We start from the raw sequence: 24,649 nt of genomic DNA, 5'->3' as shown, positions 1-24,649 counted from the left end.
ATAGTGCACACAAGTCGCCTCTATCTCCTCTCACTTACATGACGATAGAAGGCTTTTGTTGGGTCGTTTGGAAATATTCTTAAAGTTTGTATGTGAGACCATATTCACAACAGTTTAAGTCACCATATAGCAACGTTAGGAAAGTTGTGTTAACAAATTGCGCGAAGGCCAGAAGTGGCCTATATATTATCATTTGTGTTTAGTATTTAGACATATTTTGTCTGAGTGTTATTTGGAAAGTTTACCAAAATTGATACCGAAACCATGCGGGACCGGCCGGAAATCCGGTGCGAGGATAAAGATGTTACTGACGATCTCAGGAATACAAAGATTGTACTACCAGATATCGTAGTTCTACGCCAAATATCCCACGATGCGAAAGGTTGCAACTCCGAGCCGGGATCGAGATCCTCCTCTTTTAAACACTCGGAAAAACCAAAATACCTTCATGTGAAGTTCGAATCTATCCGGCGAAAAAGCATGCCGGACAATGTGATGAGTCCGGAGGAAGCCGCTCAAATACAGGATCACGTTGACGCGCTGATGGCCGAACCGCCACAACAAATACAAAGAGTGCGCTCCTTCAAAATCTCTTCTAAAGGAATAGTGAACAGGGGTGACTCGTTTCGTCGGTCTAGTTTAAGTAATTCTCAATCCTCGTTAAGTAAATCGGACAGCACTAGAAGAACACAATCACCATTGTGTAAGCCAGCTCCTAAACAGGAGAAAGTTGTGGACCTACTCGCGCCTGATCAGGACGTGTTTCAGGTCTCGATTGTTGGAGCTATGGGTGTCGGCAAAACTGCAATCAAACACCAGTTTGTCACTTCGGAATATATGGGCAACCTCGACACCTTCTCAGGTAAACAATAATTATCACGTTCTCAAACATTGAAATCTATCTAACATATTGATAATTGATGATGAATCTCATTTTCATTAACAGATGATTAAGCACTCATGAAAGAATTGTTTGATTTGCTTCACGCAAACTAAATTCTTCATGAGTTAATGTATATAGATAACTAGCTAGCGAACACTGAGGAAAAATTATCACATGGTAGTAGAAGACATCAGTATTTTGTTATTAAAGCTATAGACATCTATATACACATAGCAATAAAACACCATGTTTATAACGGCAGATACATCGGTGACCGTTTGTATAAGAGGAATGACCTTTCCGGAACGTATTAGATCATTACTTTGAACCTAGAACGTTTTTTTCTCTCTTTTTCAATGGAAATATAGCTTTCTTGTAGTGAAAGTGGGAAAAATGTACATCAGTGATATTGGTGTGACGTCAGCCGATATGACACCGATGTATCTACTATTTGTTCCCATTCTAATAATTGTACGTAGCCAATTGAGGTCAACATTGTATGGTGATCTCACTGCGATTTTGAGAATATAGATTAGTTTGCCATGTATAGGATAACCAAGGAGACATGCTTCAATTGTATAGAAGTCCTTATAACACAACCAGTAGAAGATTAGAGTGTGACGTTTCGATGAATATACACCTTCATCAGACAAATGACCAGTGTGGAGCTTACTAGCATTTACGTACGTAGCATACGAGATGGTAAGGAAATCGGCCGACTTTTTCGACTGTACTATTATCCTATGTGCAATATGGTTAAAAAATAGTGTGACGAGATGGTAAAAATTGGTCGATTCCTTATCATCTCGTACACTACTTGCGTCAGTGCTACCACGCTCCATACTGGTCGTTTATCAGATGAAGGTGACCGTGTAGTCATCGAAACGTCACAATCTAATCTTCTACTGGTTGTGTTATAAGATGAAGGTGACCGTGTAGTCATCGAAACGTCACACTCTAATCTTCTACTGGTTGTGTTATAAGATGAAGGTGACTGTGTAGTCATCGAAACGTCACACTCTAATCTTCTACTGGTTGTGTTGTAAGATGAAGGTGACCGTGTAGTCATCGAAACGTCACACTCTAATCTTCTACTGGTTGTGTTATAAGATGAAGGTGACCGTGTAGTCATCGAAACGTCACAATCTAATCTTCTACTGGTTGTGTTGTAAGATGAAGGTGACCGTGTAGTCATCGAAACGTCACAATCTAATCTTCTACTGGTTTTGTTATAAGATGAAGGTGACTGTGTAGTCATCGAAACGTCACACTCTAATCTTCTACTGGTTGTGTTATAAGATGAAGGTGACTGTGTAGTCATCGAAACGTCACACTCTAATCTTCTACTGGTTGTGTTGTAAGATGAAGGTGACCGTGTAGTCATCGAAACATCACAATCTAATCTTCTACTGGTTGTGTTGTAAGATGAAGGTGACCGTGTAGTCATCGAAACGTCACAATCTAATCTTCTACTGGTTGTGTTGTAAGATGAAGGTGACCGTGTAGTCATCGAAACGTCACACTCTAATCTTCTACTGGTTGTGTTGTAAGATGAAGGTGACCGTGTAGTCATCGTAACGTCACACTCTAATCTTCTACTGGTTGTGTTGTAAGATGAAGGTGACCGTGTAGTCATCGAAACGTCACACTCTAATCTTCTACTGGTTGTGTTGTAAGATGAAGGTGACCGTGAAGTCATCGAAACGTCACACTCTAATCTTTTACTGGTTGTGTTATAAGATGAAGGTGACCGTGTAGTCATCGAAACGTCACAATCTAATCTTCTGCTGGTTGTGTAATAAGAAAATACTATTCTACTGACATTACCAACCAGACGAAAATGCTTCGAAATAAAACAGGCTTCACATGTACAGTTATATGAGGAATAAAGGAAATTATTGCTACATACGTTTGTTGTAAGGAACCTGTCTATGGGTATTGTCACACCCCTGTTGTCACTGGTTGTGTTGTAAGATGCACTGACCGTGTAGTACGAAACGTCACAATCATGATTTGTCTCATGGAAAATGTTGTAAAAAGTTGACCGTGAATGTACAAACGTCACACCTGTGATCTTTTACTGGTTGTGTTATAAGATGAAGTGACCTGTGTATAGAAACGTTTATAGAATCTTCTGCTGGTTGTGTAATAAGAAAATACTATTCTACTGACATTACCAACCAGACGAAAATGCTTCGAAATAAAACAGGCTTCACATGTACAGTTATATGAGGAATAAAGGAAATTATTGCTACATACGATTGTTGGGAACCTGTCTATGGGTATTGTACAAACCCCTGTTGTCAGAAGCTCTGGTGTTAGGAGATGCACTGCGATCTAGTACGAAGTGTCTAACATGATTTGTCTCATGGAAAATCTTATAAAAAGTTGCGTTATAGAGATGTACAGTACGACCTGTGAATAGAGGTCTGGTTTATAAAGGTATACAGTACGACCTGTGTATAGAGGTCTGGTTTATAGAGATGTACAGTACGACCTGTGTATAGAGGTCTGGTTTATAGAGATGTACAGTACGACCTGTGAATAGAGGTCTGGTTTATAGAGATGTACAGTACGACCTGTGAATAGAGGTCTGGTTTATAGAGATGTACAGTACGACCTGTGTATAGAGGTCTGGTTTATAGAGATGTACAGTGCGACCTGTGTATAGAGGTCTGGTTTATAGAGATGTACAGTACGACCTGTGTATAGAGGTCTGGTTTATAGAGATGTACAGTGCGACCTGTGTATAGAGGTCTGGTTTATAGAGATGTACAGTACGACCTGTGTATAGAGGTCTGGTTTATAGAGATGTACAGTACGACCTGTGAATAGAGGTCTGGTTTATAGAGATGTACAGTACGACCTGTGAATAGAGGTCTGGTTTATAGAGATGTACAGTACGACCTGTGTATAGAGGTCTGGTTTATAGAGATGTACAGTACGACCTGTGAATAGAGGTCTGGTTTATAAAGGTATACAGTACGACCTGTGTATAGAGGTCTGGTTTATAGAGATGTACAGTACGACCTGTGTATAGAGGTCTGGTTTATAGAGATGTACAGTACGACCTGTGAATAGAGGTCTGGTTTATAGAGATGTACAGTACGACCTGTGTATAGAGGTCTGGTTTATAAAGGTATACAGTATGCTTCTTATTCTGTTGAGGAAAGTTTTGTTTATAAAGATATACAGTTGAACATACTGATAAAAGCCTGGCCTATAGAGATATACAACAACGACATCACCATTATCGTCATCGTCGTCGTCGTCGTCATTTATCGTCGTCGTCGTGTATCTCCTGATGAATATTGATGAGTAAAACTTAATTCAAATATCACCAATTGACCTAGCATGTGGACATCTTTAAAAATCTTCATTTAAAAATGTTGTAATTTTACACTATGTAATCATGATATTGTTTTCGGCTTTAAATTAAAAGTATGTTTTTGTTTTAACAAGCAAAACAACCATACTAAACTCCCTACTGTGATCGATATTGGTTTCCGTCGTATCAAATCTGCAATAGAAGATTTGGGGGCAAGAGCATGTTGTTTGTTTAAAGGATGTCGGATCATCAAGTCATTTTGACATGTTTACATAAATGTCAAATGCACCTTTTTATGTCTGTGTATTATTCAAGACAGATAGCATCGTATGCTAAAAAATCTGTCTAAACAGTTTAGCATTCCAGAATATCTTGTTTGATTTCCTACCAATGTTTTCTACTTAATGAAGCTCGATAAAGACCAACACGTGTATACACAGACTGCCGCGAATGTTATTGTGGACAACACGCGCATCAACAGTCTTTTTATGTTCGCATAATTGCGACAGACATCTTTCTCGTCCCGTTGCTTGCACGGATATCTACGTTGCCTATGTTCAGGGCATTCCATGCCAAACCACTAGCAACTATATTTCTCACGTGCTACGTTCTGCGAGAGAGGATACATACATGGCGAGAGAAAAAACGGACTGGAATGTAGGTAATGATACCACAGGCAGCGACATCGTGCATGCGTCGAACCTAATGTACATACCTCACAGATAGGAGTCGTCATACACGAGTCAAACATCACGTACGTCCGAGATAAGCGTCGCAAATAAACATATGTCGAGCATTTTAAGAGTCATCATACACACGTCTAACACAGCAAACGTCCGAGATAAGCGCCGTCAAACGTCATCATATGTGCTTTTAATTGGAACAAGGTATGTTTTTGCGCAAAATGAATAAAACACTTGCATTACGGAGCAGTTAATGATACGGATGGATCAGAAGATTTTTTTTTGTCCCTTTGTGACAGAATTAACTGTGAGCTTCAAGTCTCGAATCCCCGCAAGTTAACATTCTCTAACTTTATTCATCACAGATGTAATGGCAGTTTTTTACGCTCCTCACACACACACACACACCCTCACACACTCACACAAACAATAGAAATAAAAAAGGCAATGAGTAAATATGCAGTTATTTATGTTCCAATCACTCGCAAATTAAAAACTTACCTTTCTAGTTCTTGTTAATTACTATATATATGTGGTATCTGATCTAGCGTAGACCGGAAATATCGGACAAAATCTAATTTGCATATTTAAATAACTCATTTAAATATGTTGTACAATTTGGACATAGTGACGTTAAAATGTTCCATTTTGAGACAAAGACACTCCCACCATCCTCCTTTGGTGTATTTCTCATATCGTTTTCCTGAAGTCGTGTATGTTGGTGTAGAGTCATTAGCATACATGGTGCTGCTCAACTTAAAATTCAATGCAACGAATAAAAGCAACCTATTGAGAGGTGTTCAAGTTTAAAAAACAACTACGTAGCAATATTTTCGCAAAAAAGAGAGGGAAATATAAAACTGAAACATGGGAAGATTTTGAAGCTAATTGGTTGTGGTGTAGTGGATCTGTTTTACATACGTTCAATATACGTTACCTATCTCATGATAAACAATGATATCATCTAAAAATAATTAAAAGCAATTAGTTGAACGGGTATGGAAACCGAATTTGATTGTCACAATTTACAAAATGTAATACCTAACATTACTTTTCTGTCTGATTTCGTTAGGATTCTTAAAATAGTGTATTTTGAAATGAATGATTTGAAATACCGCGTTTAAGATTTTTTCCTGTGGTATATTCAGAATACAAAAGCGGGATTTCAACACGTCTTCAAAACGAAGCCAAGTGTGATTTTACTGGCAAGCCTAGGTTGTCACATGAACAAAGCTCCCGAAAAAGTGTTCTAGTTGTCCCTGTATTCCTAATCGTTTTAATTCGGACGTGCTAAGTTCGTTACGGTCTGCTGAATTTCGGTACACTCTCTATGTTTTATTTAGGCTTGTAATGCTTGTCTGTAGTCTGTGGTATTTATCAATTTATTTCCGTTCTTTTCTGTGCACGATGTTAATCTGTATGCGTGGTTCTAACATGTTTTTCAATATGTGTATTGAATTTTTAATTGGTTAGCGTAAATTGCATCCTGTCGATATATGCGATGATGTAGGGACACAAGTATGAATGCCATTCAAAATAGTTCATACAGACATATCTAATATAACCCCGTAAAATTGATGATATCAGTATTTGTTCTCCTTATACTGAGTACATTCTGTATTGTATTTGTGTACATCGGAAAATAATCGAATATTTCCATAATACCAAACCCTGTAACCCACGCCCCCACCCCATCCTACACACACACATATATATATACACACCTGTGTTAAATGCATATTTTATGTGATTTCAGTCCTTTTAAGAATATAGTGAAACACAGAGATATTCTCGAAAATGTAGATACTTTAGTGATCAGTACGCTTGTAAAATACATACCGTTCTTAATTAAGATCTCTCTCATATTGATTCAATTACATTTTTAATAAGATATCATAATGCACTATGTGAAAGTAGATAATCCTCAGACGATCTATGAAGTGCGATGACGTAGACCGTGAGGTATACGTTCTCGTTGGATAGTAGATAAGAGAGTGTTTTCTTTCGCTTGCCCCTAATTGGTGATCTGCCTCATTAACATTCTTTGGGAGATTTTTGGTGGCGTTGGCTGTAAGAAATATGTCCCGAGGGATTACTGTTTGGATGAGCGTTCAGTGATGAGAGAGATATCTGGACACTTGGGAAAGTACACTAATATACACTGGCGTAAACAGTAGGAACACATGTACCAGCAATAAATCGCAGAGGAAGCAAGATACACGAACTGTAGGAATATCTATTCAAAAATATTTCATTTTTCTTATCTTTAAATCCTGCAGGAATACCTTGAAAGTTTTAACAAAAACTTAAAATTGGCTTACACCTATTAACCTGTATACATGTACTGTTAATCACTTAGATTTCGCGAGTACTTTATTTCGCGAAGTTACATCTCCAGACATATTCGGGAATACGTGTTTCGCAAACGGTGATCGAGAAGTGACTTTAAATTCGTTAATGATGGGCTAATGGATATATGGACTCCGATATCGGTAACCGAAACAACATGGATGTCAGCAAGAATTATTTCTTTTCAAATAATCGCGAGGATTTCATTAACTCCGTCACATCCCGGAAAATCATACGAGAATCTTTCCTTAATCCTTGGCAGGATCAATGCTATTTTTTCCTCTGCAATATTTTGCTTTTTATCTGTTATTTCTGTGTATGATCCTTATAAATATTAAATGATAATTGGTTATTTTATATGGGGAGAGAGCCGTTGCGTTGCTCTTACCTGAGAGATGTAGGTACGGTACTTACATGTCTATTGCCCTTTCAAAATCAGTGATGCTGAGAGCCTAACTTTTAAAACCTAGTCGGCAACTGCAAAAAACATATCAAAATCTTAGATAGGAAGGGACACTTGCCAAACAATTCAATAAAGTTAATATTTTCCATATTCCTGATGTTTACGATATATGTCCTTTATGCAGTTGCAGAAAATATGTCTTCTCTCATCGATTTCCGATTAAAAAGTTTTCCTTGTACATTTTGGAATTATCCTTGTATGTTTGGTAAAATGCGAGTCTTTGAAGTATTGAAATATAATTCCAAAGACTGTTTATAATATGAAAAGAAAAGGACACACGCATAGACGTTCCTAAATGTCAGATCTACCAACACGAACACACTCATACCATTTTGTGCTGTTGTGTTAATGCAATTTATATCATAAAATTAGAATCCAAAGTTCATTACTGTCATTGCATGCCGATCGCATTAATTAATCGCAAGGAACGCCCATGAATTTACGTAATGGTCACCACTTTCAGGCTTAATATATATATAAAACGTACAGCAATTGAAATCCAATGCAATCTTTGTGGTTGTCAACTTGCCAATAGCAGATGGGCCTGTATCTACAACAATCTGGTTTGTGTATCAACAACTGCGCAGCCAAATAAACAGCGTCCGTTCTGTCTCATCCTGTTAATCCATCGCCATACTTTTGTACGTGTAGACATTGTGCATCCCTATAGACAATGGTTTTCGTGGCTTTTATATATTGTCTTGCACTTGGTTTATATCAAAACCAAACATCACCGATTCCCAATGTTTTATAGCGTACCTCTAAAATGTACTACTTCTCAAACTGAAATTCCCTCAATGTCAATTCAGCATTGCTTTCACAAATCGAACCTCTGTGCTCTATTTGTGTTAAACTATATCTTTTTTACATTTCCCAGCTTTCTCTATACTGTATTTATTTTTTGACGTTTCTATGGTGTCTCGATCATCATCACCATTTGCAATCTGGCATGAATGTATGAGTAATTCCTCGGCACAAACGAATGCACTGTATATCTTACCTATTGGAGTGATTTACTTTTATTTTTTACTAACATCAAACATATACACATGTACTTCATACTATCAAACTATCATTTTAGTTACAGATGATATTCAAATTAATTGTACTTTACAGACGGTGAAAACTTAATTCAAAGTTGTTTTTTTTTTTTTTTTTTTGTGAAGCAGATATATGTATTCAAATAAAGTCAACAGTACATAATAATATATGTCAAACATGCGCATGATATGAGTAACTTTTAAAACTAAAACATAGATATTGTAGAAACCCGGGTAACAACATCAGATGCATTAAGATAAAGGCAGGCGCTAGTACCAATATATCGTACATTAAAGTTACATAATCTACCAAGTTGTACTTTCGATGACTTTTTCCGATAGTTATCTAGAGTAATTTCGAAATCCAGCGAAGTTCTGGATCTAACGACTGACCATTACAGGAGAATTTACGTATATCAAATTTTCAGTTTGCTTTTTTTCTTTATAGAATTGCCTCTTGTTCTTGATAAGGTTGAAATTTGAAGTGGCTCCTGTTTGGTTTAGTTTAATGACGTTAAGTATGTAACTCAAAGTTAGAAGCATTATTATTCAGCCTGTCACATGTAGCAAGTTTGTGGCAAAAAGTTTGTGGTTCGCCTCTGAACCGATTCGACGATCTCAATATGGGGACCCAGTGATTAATTAATTTTCACGCTATGTGCACAGCATTGTGACGCCATTATCATGAAAACGTCCATATGCCATTTTATCGTCAATTGTGATTTTTCTTTGATTAATATGGACCACAAAATGTACAACATATTCCGTTGACGACCATTGGTGGTAAAACCATATGTTAAACGTAGATTAAGTATACTTCTGCTTTACAAGTTTGGCAAAAAATGAAATTCAAGATTCAAAATACTGAGAACAGTTTTAATAGTCTGAAGCATGTTCAGACGAAGGGAACATACCAAAGTGATGAAGACATTGTGATTAAAACTCATCCTTATGAGTTCAGCATATAACGAAATGTCTGTATACCGAGGAATCGACAGAATATATACATATACAAAACTGAACAGCATCTGCTAACTATAACGTGTTCATAACACCAATAAATTCGCACGTGTATACATCCCACGCGCTTTGCGTGGGCACGTGCCCTCCACATAACTCTCTATTTTTAGACGCTGCCAAAAATTCTGTCGATGACGGTCTAATGATAATATATCGTAAATGTTTACTTAAAAGCTTAGCAACGTAATTTGCAAAAATAATCAACTTTGATAGTTAAATGACAATTTCTACACATATATATCAATATACATACGTTTAATCATTACATTTAAATCGCTTATAAATCAGAGACCCATAAATGTAGACAATGACGTCAGAATTTCGGTAGTAAATAGTGTTATCGCTGACGTCTTAGTAATCATAGTTACATTATAGGTATTCAGGTTTTATTGTTCGTTTCACAATTACACTTAAATAGCAATATCTTTGACGTTATATAGAAAGCGATGTCTTCAATGACTAATAGAAACTGGTAACAGTATTACAAATGTATTAAGCTGCATTATTCCCATAATGTTATCCTTGGGATCTAGAGTCGAACGTCGTTATCTCGAACTCGACGGAACTTTGGACGAAAACTTCGAGATAACGGAGTATCTGATTTGAATGAGTTCATTGAATGTTTTGTGTTTAGATAGGGACCGTTGAAATGCTTCGAATTAAATGGGGTCTTAGAGTTCGAGATATTGAGGTTCGACTGCACTTGTATCATAAAATGTTTGACGGGAATAATAGATATTTTATATTTATCTTTCTTCGTGTAATGTTTGGTTATACAGATGCTTACGCTTTACTTTGAACCTAAAAAAAGAAAAAGAATACACGGTATTGTATGGCTGGTTAGTTTAGCGAGGTTGATATTTTCGCTTTTTCGCGGTACATTAACGTGATTGTGAAAATTTAACACGTGAAGTCATAAGACACGTGTTATATGTCATTTTACATCCAGATTGAAAAATTTGAATTCCTTAAAATACGGTTTATTCGTTTAAAATGAAATTCGCGACAATTTTGGCCGTAAAAAATGATCAGTTCTATGGTATATTACTACATGTAAATTTGTGTTTTGATGTGGCCTTTCTGTAGTTGTCAATTTTTAACTCTCCAACTTTTATCCATTTCTTTAAAAGTATTGCTTTTATTTTCAATGCTTTTTCTTGAAATTTTCCTGACTACAGAATGGATTATTTCTTCGCTACTTTCAACCACAACAGGATGTTTATATTGTCATTTTCAATTTGAACCTTCCGAAGCTTGATTCACTATAACCACTGATGTGTATGTTTTGTAATTTTCGTATAAATCTTTTCATTACATATTTTTTCTGATTGTTAGAAATGAAATAGACCAAGTTAATTTCTAAAAGAAATTTCTAACAATATTTTTAGATATTATCATATGACCATTCTCACATAAACATAACAAAACATTATACAAATATGATGATCCAAATCGCTTCCTTAATCTGATTTCTAATCAGCTAGCAGACAGTTTTAATTTCTCTTAAATTTCATTAACTTTTACTATCTGTATTACATATATTTATATATATACTGTGTTACAACGGGGCCACGGTGGTCGAGGGGTTAAGGCCACTGAGCGGCTTTATCACCAGCCATCACATCCGGGTTGCGGGTTGGAAGCCTTCGTGGGGCAGTTGCTATGTACTGGCCGCAGGTCAGTGGTTTCTCTCTGGGGACTCCTGTTTTCCTCTACCAACCAAACCTGGCCCTCCTTGAATGACCCAGACTGTTGATAGGACGTAAAGCACAATAAACAAACAATCTTCAGAGGTTGCAGCTGATAATGAGGTCTTACCGTTTAACCAATTGACAATCTTGGGTACATTACTTGTGTATATCCTACAGGACCAGACAATTCAACCTCGGCATCTGACCCCGTGACCTCTTGTCTACGCCAAACGTCTCATCTTAAGTAATTCTTAATGACATAGAAAACAAAGAACATTCTCAGACCTAAATGCTAAACAAAGAGCTGGGAAAACCTCCTTACAAACTGCAGACAATACAAAAACAACTCCGACAAACCTCTGTAATGCCTTCAGAAGAACGGCTTTAGTGTGTTTACATGAACATGGTCATATAAATCATAAAGGGATTTTATATATTGTTGTCTTTTTCATCAAATGAGCTTAAGCAGATTCAATACTCATTAATGATTTAAGCAGGACCTGACAAGTAAGCTAAGTGAACTTGAAACTCAACCTCTAAGTGTGAATTTAAACATTTATTTCAGCGGAGTACTTGCTATTGTAACCGTGGTAAATACTAGCCGCAATATAACGGTTGAGCGTCAGACTAGTAACTAGATGTCTCGGGTTCGAATCCTTGCGGAGACATTGGAATCAATAATGACCTCTTCTAAACTATGTCCTCGGTCCCACAATGTACAACATTTAGGTTTATATGAGTTGCGTAAGCTTATACATTTCATGTTACACTAAACACTGGCCATTACTAATCAACACTACTCTTTTCTATCAAACAAGGAGATAACACCCTGAACAGACGGGAAATCCTGTGTGCACTTCACTACCAATAAAAACAAATATTCATATCTTACCGACACACCAAAAACCAGAATTTTGTCAGTCAATAACTGGATTGCCTCTTATATTCTGGAATAACTGCCATAAACACTATCTGAAGATAGGCTGAGACGTCTGTTAAGTCGTCAAAGTTAGGAAACCTGAGTACCTAAAGTTATCTCTGTAGTTACTCCCGACAACATGGGAACATGTAGGCTGAGATCTACCATAGCTCCAATATTGTACTCGTGTGTGGTTGTGAAATGCATTTTTGAACACGAAGACAAATGCCTAATATTTGCATATTGCAGAAGTCGTTCAAATGATGAATACATCTTAAACGAGTCTTTGGCTGGCTATAAAAACAAAATGTATCAAAATGAATCAACGCGAAAAAATAAAACAAATGTACAAGAAAGAAATACTTTTAAAAATGTTTACTCTGAATCTGTTATTTGATTTACTAAATTTTCTACTTAGTAACGATACTGATGCCGGAGAATCTTGTTTAGAAAGTTGTATTTTTATGAACCCATCCTAAAAATAGTTACAGCACTTGAAACAAATATTTATCAGATATATGGAAATTACGGAGGAAATTGTTAACTTTTGAGGCTCCCAATTTAAAATACAGGAAACACGACCTGTTTTATTTCCTTGGCACTGCCGTATGAGTGTTGTTTGCCGAAGAATCGAAAATGATAATACAAGATTCCATGTCTCGGAATAGTAATATATAACAACACGTTCGGTATTTGTTTTGTCGATTTGAAGAATGTAATAATCTATATTTCACATCTTTGTTGAAAACACACCGAGATCAAATTCTCAAAACAAAAGCAAATAGCGTTGTTACCAAGGGTGACAAGTATGCTACCCCCTTTGCCAAATTGCTAATTGCACCACATATTTTGCACAGAAATATATGAGCTTACAGTGTTTCGTTTAATGATAATCGCTCTTGAAGTAAGTATAATATGCGCCTTCATGTGAATATTGCCACTTGAGGTAAGGATTTCAGAAAGCCCGTTGGAATGTCGATACTTCGGACATTATAGAGATTTAATGGCAAGTTACCATTTTCACATATTACCTTAAACTAGAAGGCTGAAAACCCTCCATATGACTATGGATGACTAATGAAGGCTGAAAGAAGGACACAATAATTTGTTATTGTTCACATGAAGGGCGTAACCCATGGGCGAAATACAAAATGCACTTCATACAAAATGGAAAACCAATGCATTTTTTAATACATAAACCACTGTTGAATTTTTTTACATAAAGGGGGCATAACTTCCTTAAACTGGATCGAAATACAAAATTAACGCATCAATAAGAAAAAAGAGCTATTGCATAGTCGGTATCAAATTATTCTTTGTTTTACAGAGAGGGTTCATAACGCTACAGAATGTGGTCGGAATGTAAAAAATACTCATTATGGCACTTCATATTAATTTTTAAGAAAGATAATTGAAAACTAAATGAATGCATAGCTAAACTAATCTTATCCACGGATGGGCGTCCAAACAAAATGAATAGAGTATTCATGGAGGGGAAAATGAAAAAGGAGAGAAAAAAATGTCAAAAGATGATACCTACATGTACTTCAATGTCGCTATAGAATTGAAAGATTTCAAACAGAGTTAGCGTTACCACCCTGTAAGTACGGATAATTGACGATAGACTGGTAGAAAGGTATTAAATATGATTTATGATCACTATCATATTTTTTATTGAGAAACATTCAAAATCCTCATGCCTCGATATCAAAGTAAGTATGCTCGATTGTCGGTAGGATACATACTGATGTCGCTGATGCAGCAGAAGAAACTAACCCTACATTAACATCTGGTCTAAATATACTTTTGAAACTTCTGAAGGATAATCCATGTAAAAATCTCAATTTCTTCTTGGGAAGTTTTTACCGAATCGTTTTTGTAGAACTATAAGAAAAAATATGGCGGTGAGTGAGATAGCGTTATAATGTTGCAAAACTGCATGAATTATAATACTGAATCTTCTATCTTACAGTGGAGTCAGGGCAAGAAACTGCGGTTCCAGTGATGCTTGATGACGAGGAATCCATTGTTCTCTTCACAGACTACGACGATGCAGAGGTAAGCGTGTTGATCGCAGCAAGCTCCTATGAAAATGGCAGTTGAAATTAACACTTATTAAAGTACCTAATATTTCTAGAAATCGCGTAGAATTTTAAATGGTATTAAAATCACAAAAGAGAAAATGTTCTGATTTGAGATGGTACCGTGAAATTTCAAGATATACTAAGATAACTTATATAAGTGAAGTGGAGTTTAGAGAGAGATCTTCATATGTTTGTGTATTTGGAATTTAAAAAAAAAACAATGGTAAGAGGGAGGCAGACTACTTGCGACCCGTCCCTGTAAATTTCGACGTTATGCTGTATTTCCTTGCTATTTGGAAGTTGCTTTGTCTTGATTTTCTAATCTGCATTTTATCATACATATTTTATTTAATTAACATATAATTCTATGACGTATCGCTGTAATTTTGCTCATTTTAGCACACCATAAAGATATGTTTTAGCATTGTGTGATTTACATCAAAGTTGTAACTATCAGGAAAATAGCTTTATATCAAATAAATATCACATATTTACAATTTAATTTATATTTGATATGTGTGATTGTTGAGCTCTACTGTGTCTAAATTTGTATTAAAATATGCTGTTCACTGAAGTTTCTTTTGTACAATCTTTCGAGATTGCTGGTGGTAGATACTGCAGGTGAACTGTTAGTTACAAACTGCATACCACGTTTTCATTCGTTTGAACAGCAGCACAGTTCGGAATACATACATGTACATGACCTTCTTAAATTATTAGATATATCAATTTTACGAAATTTACTGAATGATTGCGCTAGTGTACCTCCCAATCTCTATTTCGACTTTTTCTTATCACTTTGTATTTTTCGCCTCTTTGGTTTAAAATTTAGGCCGTTTGCATCAATGACGAGTCCAAGAAGGACGAAACAGCTATCTGATGCAGTTGAATTCATTGATTGGTTCTACCGTATCTGACTCAAAACTTGCAATGAAAGGTGCTTTTCACTTTCTTTTGTGCAATCTTGGTCAGCATTGGATTTAATAACAAATATAAAAGACAGATGTGAAATTTTCAGTTATATAAAAGCTTTACAAATGGGAACAAGGTTTTTAAAGCAACTAACTGATATCTGATTTGTTAAATCATTTGAGAAATATAGCCTTCATCCATCATACATAACTGAAGAGGTTTGACATCTTATGTAGAGTTCGAAGTGTTACAATACTACTGAACCAGATGAACAGTGATGTGTGCCACAGACGTCTTGACGTCAGTCTTGGCATTCCGTTCATATCAGCATTTCCTGACTCATTGTGCACATTATATACACCAAAGTAAATATACAGAATCACTAGTGATATATGAGGCATACACGATTTGATTTTATGGTCCGTCTCCTTTGCAGATTTAGCCAAGTTTATAAAGTCTCTGAAAGATTCACAAACCTAAGTCTGTCGTGTATCGTAACCATGGTAATACCTGATATTAAAATTGGCAATGAGGTCTTGTCGGATATTTATTTTTTAACAGTAATCAGATTGGTCTTGTTGCTTACCTGTCACCTGTTCCTTATACACATAGGCATTCCTAACGTCAAGCGAACTTCATGGCTTTCATTACCTCATGTGGCCTGAATATGATCAGTACAGCTACAATAATAAGGAAATATTGTTCAAATTATATAGTTGACCTGTAATAAGGAAGAAGCGAACTACTCTCACGGATGATTACTTACGCCCTCCACCCCCACCCCCACCCCAAGTTTTGAATTAACTGACAGGAATGTGGAATATTGAAGATTGGTCTCACTTCTTTCGGTATTGTCCTCTCTTCACTAACCAAAGACAACTCTTTTTTGCTTTCTTTTTTGCCTGAGTGATCGTATTCCTCCAAACATCCAAACATTTATAAATGACTACCATGAGCTAGATGCAGTTACGAATAATTTCATTCTTGAGTTGATTCAGAGATTCATTACTGGTACCAGACGTCTTTGTTTTTTTTTTTTTTTTATCTTAAACAGTATTCGTGACGACTTTAAGACATATTCAAGTGGACTTTTCTTTCATATAAATATGCCTGCCAATTAGAGATGCATGTAAAAACACCTGGTTTTTTCCTCTCATAAAATTCTGAACTAGATAGAGCATTGTCAAATAATGAAGTAAACTGCACATTACAACTGTCAATTCTTTCTAGGATTCGACAATAATGTTTTTTTGTCTGCTATTTACCGCCTCCGGATGTAGCATCCTGTCTATTACCTGTCTACCACCTATAGCTTTGTCTTTCATCTTTAGCTTTATTGTCTACTATCTATGTTCTTTAGCTTTACTGTTCCTGTCTGTCAACATCTACATTGTCTAGCTTTACTGTTCCTGTCTGTCAACCATCTACAGTATCTAGCTTTACTGTTCCTGTCTGTCAACATCTACAGTATCTAGCTTTACTGTTCCTGTCTGTCAACCATCTACAGTATCTAGCTTTACTGTTCCTGTCTGTCAACATCTACATTGTCTAGCTTTACTGTTCCTGTCTGTCAACCATCTACATTGTCTAGCTTTAATGTTCCTGTCTGTCAACCATCTACATTATTTAGCTTTACTGTTCCTGTCTGTCAACCATCTACAGTATTTAGCTTTACTGTTCCTGTCTGTCAACATATACATTGTCAAGCTTTACTGTTCCTGTCTGTCAACATCTACAGTATCTAGCTTTACTGTTCCTGTCTGTCAACCATCTACAGTATCTAGCTTTACTGTTCCTGTCTGTCAACATCTACATTGTCTAGCTTTACTGTTCCTGTCTGTCAAAATCTACATTATTTAGCTTAATTGTTCCTGTACGTCAACCATCTACATTGTCTAGCTTTACTGTTCCTGTCTGTCAACCATCTACAGTATTTAGCTTTACTGTTCCTGTCTGTCAACCATCTACAGTATCTAGCTTTACTGTTCCTGTCTGTCAACCATCTACATTGTCTAGCTTTACTGTTCCTGTCTGTCAACCATCTACAGTATCTAGCTTTACTGTTCCTGTCTGTCAACATCTACAGTATCTAGCTTTACTGTTCCTGTCTGTCAACCATCTACAGTATCTAGCTTTACTGTTCCTGTCTGTCAACCATCTACAGTATCTAGCTTTACTGTTCCTGTCTGTCAACATCTACAGTATCTAGCTTTACTGTTCCTGTCTGTCAACCATTTACAGTATCTAGCTTTACTGTTCCTGTCTGTCAACCATCTACATTGTCTAGCTTTACTGTTCCTGTCTGTCAACCATCTACATTATTTAGCTTTACTGTTCCTGTCTGTCAACCATCTATATTATTTAGCTTTACTGTTCCTGTCTGTCAACCATCTACATTATTTAGCTTTACTGTTCCTGTCTGTCAACCATCTACATTGTCTAGCTTTAATGTTCCTGTCTGTCAACCATCTACAGTATCTAGCTTTACTGTTCCTGTCTGTCAACCATCTACATTATTTAGCTTTACTGTTCCTGTCTGTCAACCATCTACATTATTTAGCTTTACTGTTCCTGTCTGTCAACATCTACATTATTTAGCTTTACTGTTCCTGTCTGTCAACCATCTACATTATTTAGCTTTACTGTTCCTGTCTGTCAACCATCTACATTGTCTAGCTTTACTGTTCCTGTCTGTCAACCATCTACATTATTTAGCTTTACTGTTCCTGTCTGTCAACCATCTACATTATTTAGCTTTACTGTTCCTGTCTGTCAACCATCTACATTATTTAGCTTTACTGTTCCTGTCTGTCAACCATCTACATTATTTAGCTTTACTGTTCCTGTCTGTCAACCATCTACATTATTTAGCTTTACTGTTCCTGTCTGTCAACCATCTACATTATTTAGCTTTACTGTTCCTGTCTGTCAACCATCTACATTATTTAGCTTTACTGTTCCTGTCTGTCAACCATCTACATTATTTAGCTTTACTGTTCCTGTCTGTCAACCATCTACATTGTCTAGCTTTACTGTTCCTGTCTGTCAACCATCTACATTATTTAGCTTTACTGTTCCTGTCTGTCAACCATCTACAGTATTTAGCTTTACTGTTCCTGTCTGTCAACCATCTACATTGTCTAGCTTTACTGTTCCTGTCTGTCAACCATCTACATTATTTAGCTTTACTGTTCCTGTCTGTCAACCATCTACAGTATTTAGCTTTACTGTTCCTGTCTGTCAACCATCTACATTGTCTAGCTTTACTGTTCCTGTCTGTCAACCATCAACCTTGTTTAGCTTAACTGTTCATTGACTTGGCTTTTAAATATCCTATTAAAGTTCTTAAATATCACTATATGGTTTAATAAATAACAGTATTTTTATCGTTCTTTCTAAAGTAAGTACTATGCACCTTTACTATCTACCATTGAATTTTCCTCTGATATTTCACACAATAGTATTCACATATCAAATGGTTAAATAAAAACTTTCTTTGTAACAAATCATAATCGACACATAGTTCTTGTGATTATTATAGGATGACTTAATTCAACGGTATTCACGTGCACACTATTTCTGTCAATGTTTACACATCGGAGATACATTAAAAATTATTTTCAATTTTATTACAATTTATGGAGTTTCATTCTTGACGTTTCAAAATATGGATCATAAAAAAAGTCATATGTCGTTTGTTTACCTGTTGTTCCTGTTGCCGTATACATTGTTCTCATTTGAGAGCCTGACATTACTTACATTGATAGGTAAAGATTTATGAAGTAGAAGACGCTTATTCTTCCCGAACATCAGGTCTAATTATTCATTTTTTTCATGGGCCTCAGCGTAAGCTTTCTTTTGTTAATATTTTGCTGTGTATTTTTAAATGAGGTTGGATTATGATTATGCTGCTAGTATTTTATTGTTGGTTTTTGAGCATATATGTTTTACCTATATAGTATACATTTTTCTTCAACAGGATTGTGACGTTATGTCGAACAAAGACGCCATAGTATTGGTTTTCTCGGTAACAGACAGAAAATCCTATAACTTTGCTGTGGACTGCTTACTTGATCTACGGCAAACACTCAAGTCCAATCAAGTCATAATCCTTGTGGCTAACAAAGCGGACATCGTTAGAGGTCGAGAAATAACTAGTGAAGGTGAAATAGCTCTAAATGTGATATGATTTTGTCGTTTTAAACTCGAAATTAACATATGTATTCATTTAAATGTAACAGTAATGATTTTCATTTCCATTTTTTAAATAATAAAGGATATTATAATGGTACTGTGATATTTTCTGAAAATGTGATTCAATGTTTATATATTTACTCCATAAAATATCTATCTGGTTTATCTACAACCTGTGTAAAAAGTGGTTTTAATGTCAGTTTTTTTTTTCTTTATTTACGCCTGACCGAAACTCATACAATAATGATCTGTACATAACCCGAATTAGTCCAAAGCATGTCCTTTACATTCTAAACATCTTATTCTTCTGTTTGTTAAACATATGTGTCAATAAGAGAGAATTCGTAAGGCTTTAGATTAGTCAATCGTTCCTCCTTAGTACATGATACAATTTGTCTATTGAGAAAAAAACAAGCAACGGTTTCTTTTTATTTAACAGAGGCAAAAGCTACTGCCGAGCAGTACAGATGCAAGTATGTGGAAACGTCGGCATCCCTCAACCATAAAATCGACGAGCTCCTTGTGGGTGTTCTGAAACAAATTCGACTACAGAAAAAGGGGAAAGGAAAGGAAAGCAAATCAGATACTTCAGGCGGCTCGGCTGCTGCTGCTACAGGAGCAAACGCAACCATACCCGACTCTGAAGAATCCAAGCCAGAGGAAACGCAAAGCGAGTCCGTTATCAAGCGATTCTTTAAAGGGTTATTCGGTCGCTTTAGCAAGAAGAAAGATAATGTTGACAACCTTTACAACTGAACGAAATGGTGCTGCCTTGCTGTTATGATATATAAAGAATATGGGGCCAAATCGTGTCTGTTACCGGCGAGATACAGAATAATTATAGCATATGTTAAATATTCAAAGGTACTGCTGTAACGAAACAAAAAATATAAAAAAAAATATAATCAGGGAATATATGGTGTATTTGTATATAAGGATATATATATATTGTTCGGAATTTTCCTGAAATATGCCTCGTTTATAAACATGTTTGCATATCGTTCTGTGCCCTGGTGGTAATATTTGCAGTTTAGTTTCATGTAGTCTCCATCCTGTCGTAAAATTATTTTTATTGTAAACCTGTGACTAAATTGACCATGGAAATATTACATTTTAAAGGTCTTATCGGGGCGATAGTTAAAATCTGTGCAAAGAATTTAAGATGAGAAAGAAACCATTTGGCCCCATACAGGAATCATTGTCCATGCTAACAGCACCAAGGAATAGAGAATAACAAAAAAGGAATATCTAAACGCGTCCGTCCATGAAACTCAATATGCCAATACTATTGAGTTGTATGCCCTAAAACCATACGTGTTTATCATAAAATTTAGGACAGGTATACAGATTGATAAAAACAGAATCAGACAGATAAACCGACTTGATGTTTGGATTTCATAAGATTATCAGAAACAGTAAAATTGTCCATGAAAAAACCGTTCGGTGTATACCGAAAGGCTTTTATTCAGAAACATAAAATGACTGACGGGTTTGTGTTTTTGTTTTTTCGTGTATTGCTGTTTAACAATTTGCGCCAGTAATATTCAAAGGTGTAAAATATTTCTAAAATTTAGGAATAAAAAAAATTGTCGGGAAGAAACCAGTCGGTACACTACTATTGTGATCAAAATACATTTTTATTAATCTCTTTGTTTTTAATTTTATATTGTTTAACCAAGTGCAATGTTTAAAGGACAAAAGCAAAATACGACAATACAAAACCCTCATTTCAAATACATAGTAAATAATGACATGTAAATAATTCTTAAAAACCGTTTAAGTTTCAGACCTTTTTCCGTTTTACGATAGATGTGTAGCTGTTTTGACAACCAAATATATCATTTATGCTAAATGACATACGTCCGTGCCCTGTTCATACAAAATAAGGGTAATGCGCTTTATTTCTAATGGTTTAAGCGACATTTGATTATAGATGTCCCAAGCGACACCTTATTGAATATGATATTTTAATGTTGTGTGAGTTCACAAATCATACTTTCATTTAAGACATTCCTTATCATTAACCATCTTGAATTGAATAAAATATTTTTGCAAGTTCCAACTATCGTCGACTTGATGAAATTTTACAGTTGAGTTTTTAGTTTTTAATGTTCTAAGCAGCATGGGGTTCCATGGCGTACATGTGCGAATATAATTCTAATTTGACTATGGCTTATGTTCTCGATTCACGAATTCCTGGATCGCTGACAGTACAAACAAAAATTTAAGATATTGTAGAAGTTTATTTGGCTTAAAGAGACATTTTATTAAACATTCCATTCTTGACAAAACAATCTTTACATTTCACTTCACACCTAAATCCTCCGAACAGTCAGAAATAAATGCATATTATGTCGACGGTCTACATAGCAAACATAAGTTATTGCAGGGTCAATTGTCTCTTTTCCCAGTGACCTCTTTTTTGCACGTGAATTTAAGGCCTCAATATACAAATATTAGTATGAGATTTCTACTCACAATTGAGAGTAATTGCAAAAGTCGAAAGATATAAAAAAAACAGTTATAGATGTGGTCATTTTTATTTGAAGATAAAATCGTTACACACCAAGTGTTAAGAATGTTTACTTGAATCAAAGGTTTAAAAATGGTACTGATCAGTGCAATAGACCTATTTATACCGCCTAGTCACGCTACTATGAGCGTGACGTCGGCTTCGGATTGTACGTTTCCTATGCAATTGAACATTTTACAAAGCGAGTCAGTTGAGAGTAGGGATATTGTGTATCTACATGTATAATAACATTTTTGGCAGCACAATTCATTCTCTAGTTTTACACAAGAATGTTTCCTGTCATATTTACTAGCATTTCTGTGTACGTCTGTTCAGGAACCTTTTTTCTGGACATGCAAAGGGAACATACATTATCATTAACCAGACAATAGTTGGTGTCGTTTTGAGGAATGTTTGTAGCTTCCTTAATGTTCGAAGCTTCGGGATGGTTTGTGTTATCAGCTTGTCAGCACTTGGCATGTACGAACTGCGATAACCGTTATCTGCTCAGAGCTAGGTAGCCAAACATATAGTGCACATCTGAACGTGGGATCTCTCTCTGTATATCTTAAGGTAGTTTTATGCCACGAACGACTTTTCTCATATTTCATTGTATCTACATTGCCCATGTCAGCCAGTTTTGTGAAATCTTAGATTAAATTTGACATCTTGAATATTATAAAGATTTTTCAACTGAAATCGGAAAAAAATGTTTTGATTTAACAAATTTTATCAAATATTGTGATAAATTATCGGATAAATGATAAAAAAAGTAAAATATATGTTCTAAAATGTGTTGATAAACCAACGTTTAAAATGATTTTATTCGTTTTTGACGAGAAGGCTGTGTTTAATTATGATGTTAATATTGCTCAGAAACAGTCACACTAAATCTGAATATAACTTTGATTTCAGCCATTTTAATTCGTAGTAGATAAAATCCCATCATATCAAGAAAATCATTATCGGCAATAAAATTCAATATGATGAAAAATGATTAACATACCAAAAACATATACGGATATCATGTTCTAATACGGATGTCGGTGATACATGGGTTTTTACTGTATATTTAGAAATATATATGGAAACAGGGCATCAGTTGTATTTTGCTGAAACCAGTCTGTAGCGGGTCGCTTACTTAACATAAAAAGACATTTACTTCCCGAAATTGAATATTTCCATCGGAATCGGCATGTGTTTCGAGCGAGTTACATACGCGATGTTAATCATTTTTTTTAACTAAATATCGCATGGTAAGCATACTCATTTTTATCAAAAGTATAACAAGGCAAATATTGAGATATATACAAAAATAGCATTTTATTTTGAAAAAAAAAATTATTTACAAGTGCAGCCTTACCACATAACAACAAAGGTAGATTAAAAGCAATACGCTTTAGGTATCTGCATGTTTCCGCCATGTTGTAGACAAAACCATCTGGTTATGTTATTATGGTAAACAAACTCTAATTGAAAAGAACAGCACTGCTTGCTGGAAGTTCAAATTATCGCAGATAAGATAAAGAAAGACAACTCGTGCAGGAAGTCCTGTCCCTGCTTGTAAACACATGATTCCTTCCAGTTCATAACCGTAAAACCTGTTTTATCATTGATGAACTCAATGTAGCAATTCCTTGTGTGCGATGTACATGTACATAATCTTTACACTGCCAGACTGGACGTCCATAAGTCTGGTAGGGCTGCAAGATTCCATCGCCCAACAGTCTGAATCACATTCATGGGCATCAGAAGTTGATAGTGCAAAGATGTTGACGACAATGAAGATTATATTGGAACACACGTCTATCACACATGTCATTAGAACGGGTATATATATAGTTCATGTTGCATTTAAAATTATATGCTAAATAATAATGGGTCTATACGCTTTTAAAGATAAATAGACGCTTTAACAACTGGAATGATATAACCTTCCTCGATACCCGAGGAGTTACGATCACTTTCGCTCTCTGCAACCCCGAAACATTTACATTTATGAGAAAAAAAACCTGACCAATCATAGGCTGATACTCTCCGTTTGAAGATAACAAACGAGCAACGCCCAACTTCAAAGCCTTTATGATATACCGTTATGCAACCTCGAGATTCGTCTGATGTACATCAAAGGATCAAACTATTCTTTTCGTTTTATCCACAATGTGTCGCACATGGAACCTTCAAATTTGTCATGATATGTTCCAGGGGTGCATAGAGCGAAAGTGATAAATACTCCTGGAGTATCAATGATGTGATGACATGAAACGAAATGTTTATGTTTGTAGAGAAGACTGGAATATGGTTTCTATGATGATGATATAAATACAAGCTACATTGCCTTCAATGCGGTATATCACACCAACTACTCACTACAAATACCAGATTATGTACATCTATCTTTATAGTAAATAATGTACATTTTGTAACAATCTTTTGAAAGGCTTCTAAATACACTTTGATGCAATTTTTGCTATTGATAAACAATCTCGTATGTTCGGAATTATTCGTAAAGGAAGTCTTAATTTGATTGTAGAAAATCAAATGATCTCATCATCAAGTTATATGTTTAAA

General features: G+C 35.6%; 1 protein-coding gene across 1 annotated transcript; it reads left to right on the top strand.

Moving 5' to 3' along the window:
- LOC132543224 (GTP-binding protein REM 1-like) lies at positions 1 to 21,628 on the top strand. Its single transcript, XM_060206704.1, has 4 exons — positions 1 to 862; positions 14,349 to 14,434; positions 19,352 to 19,535; positions 20,006 to 21,628. Exons 1-4 carry the CDS (start codon positions 265 to 267, stop codon positions 20,320 to 20,322), a joined length of 1,185 nt encoding a protein of 394 aa, XP_060062687.1. The 5' UTR covers positions 1 to 264; the 3' UTR covers positions 20,323 to 21,628.
- The last annotated feature ends 3,021 nt before the right edge of the window (positions 21,629 to 24,649 follow it).

This window comes from Ylistrum balloti, unplaced genomic scaffold, assembly GCF_031769215.1.
Source record: "Ylistrum balloti isolate Yb309-2 unplaced genomic scaffold, AGI_CSIRO_Ybal_v1 Utg369746, whole genome shotgun sequence".
In the NCBI taxonomy this organism is placed as follows: Eukaryota; Metazoa; Mollusca; class Bivalvia; order Pectinida; family Pectinidae; genus Ylistrum; species Ylistrum balloti.
The sequence above is the reverse complement of the archived record's forward strand: the minus strand, read 5'-3'. Positions and strand labels throughout refer to the sequence as shown.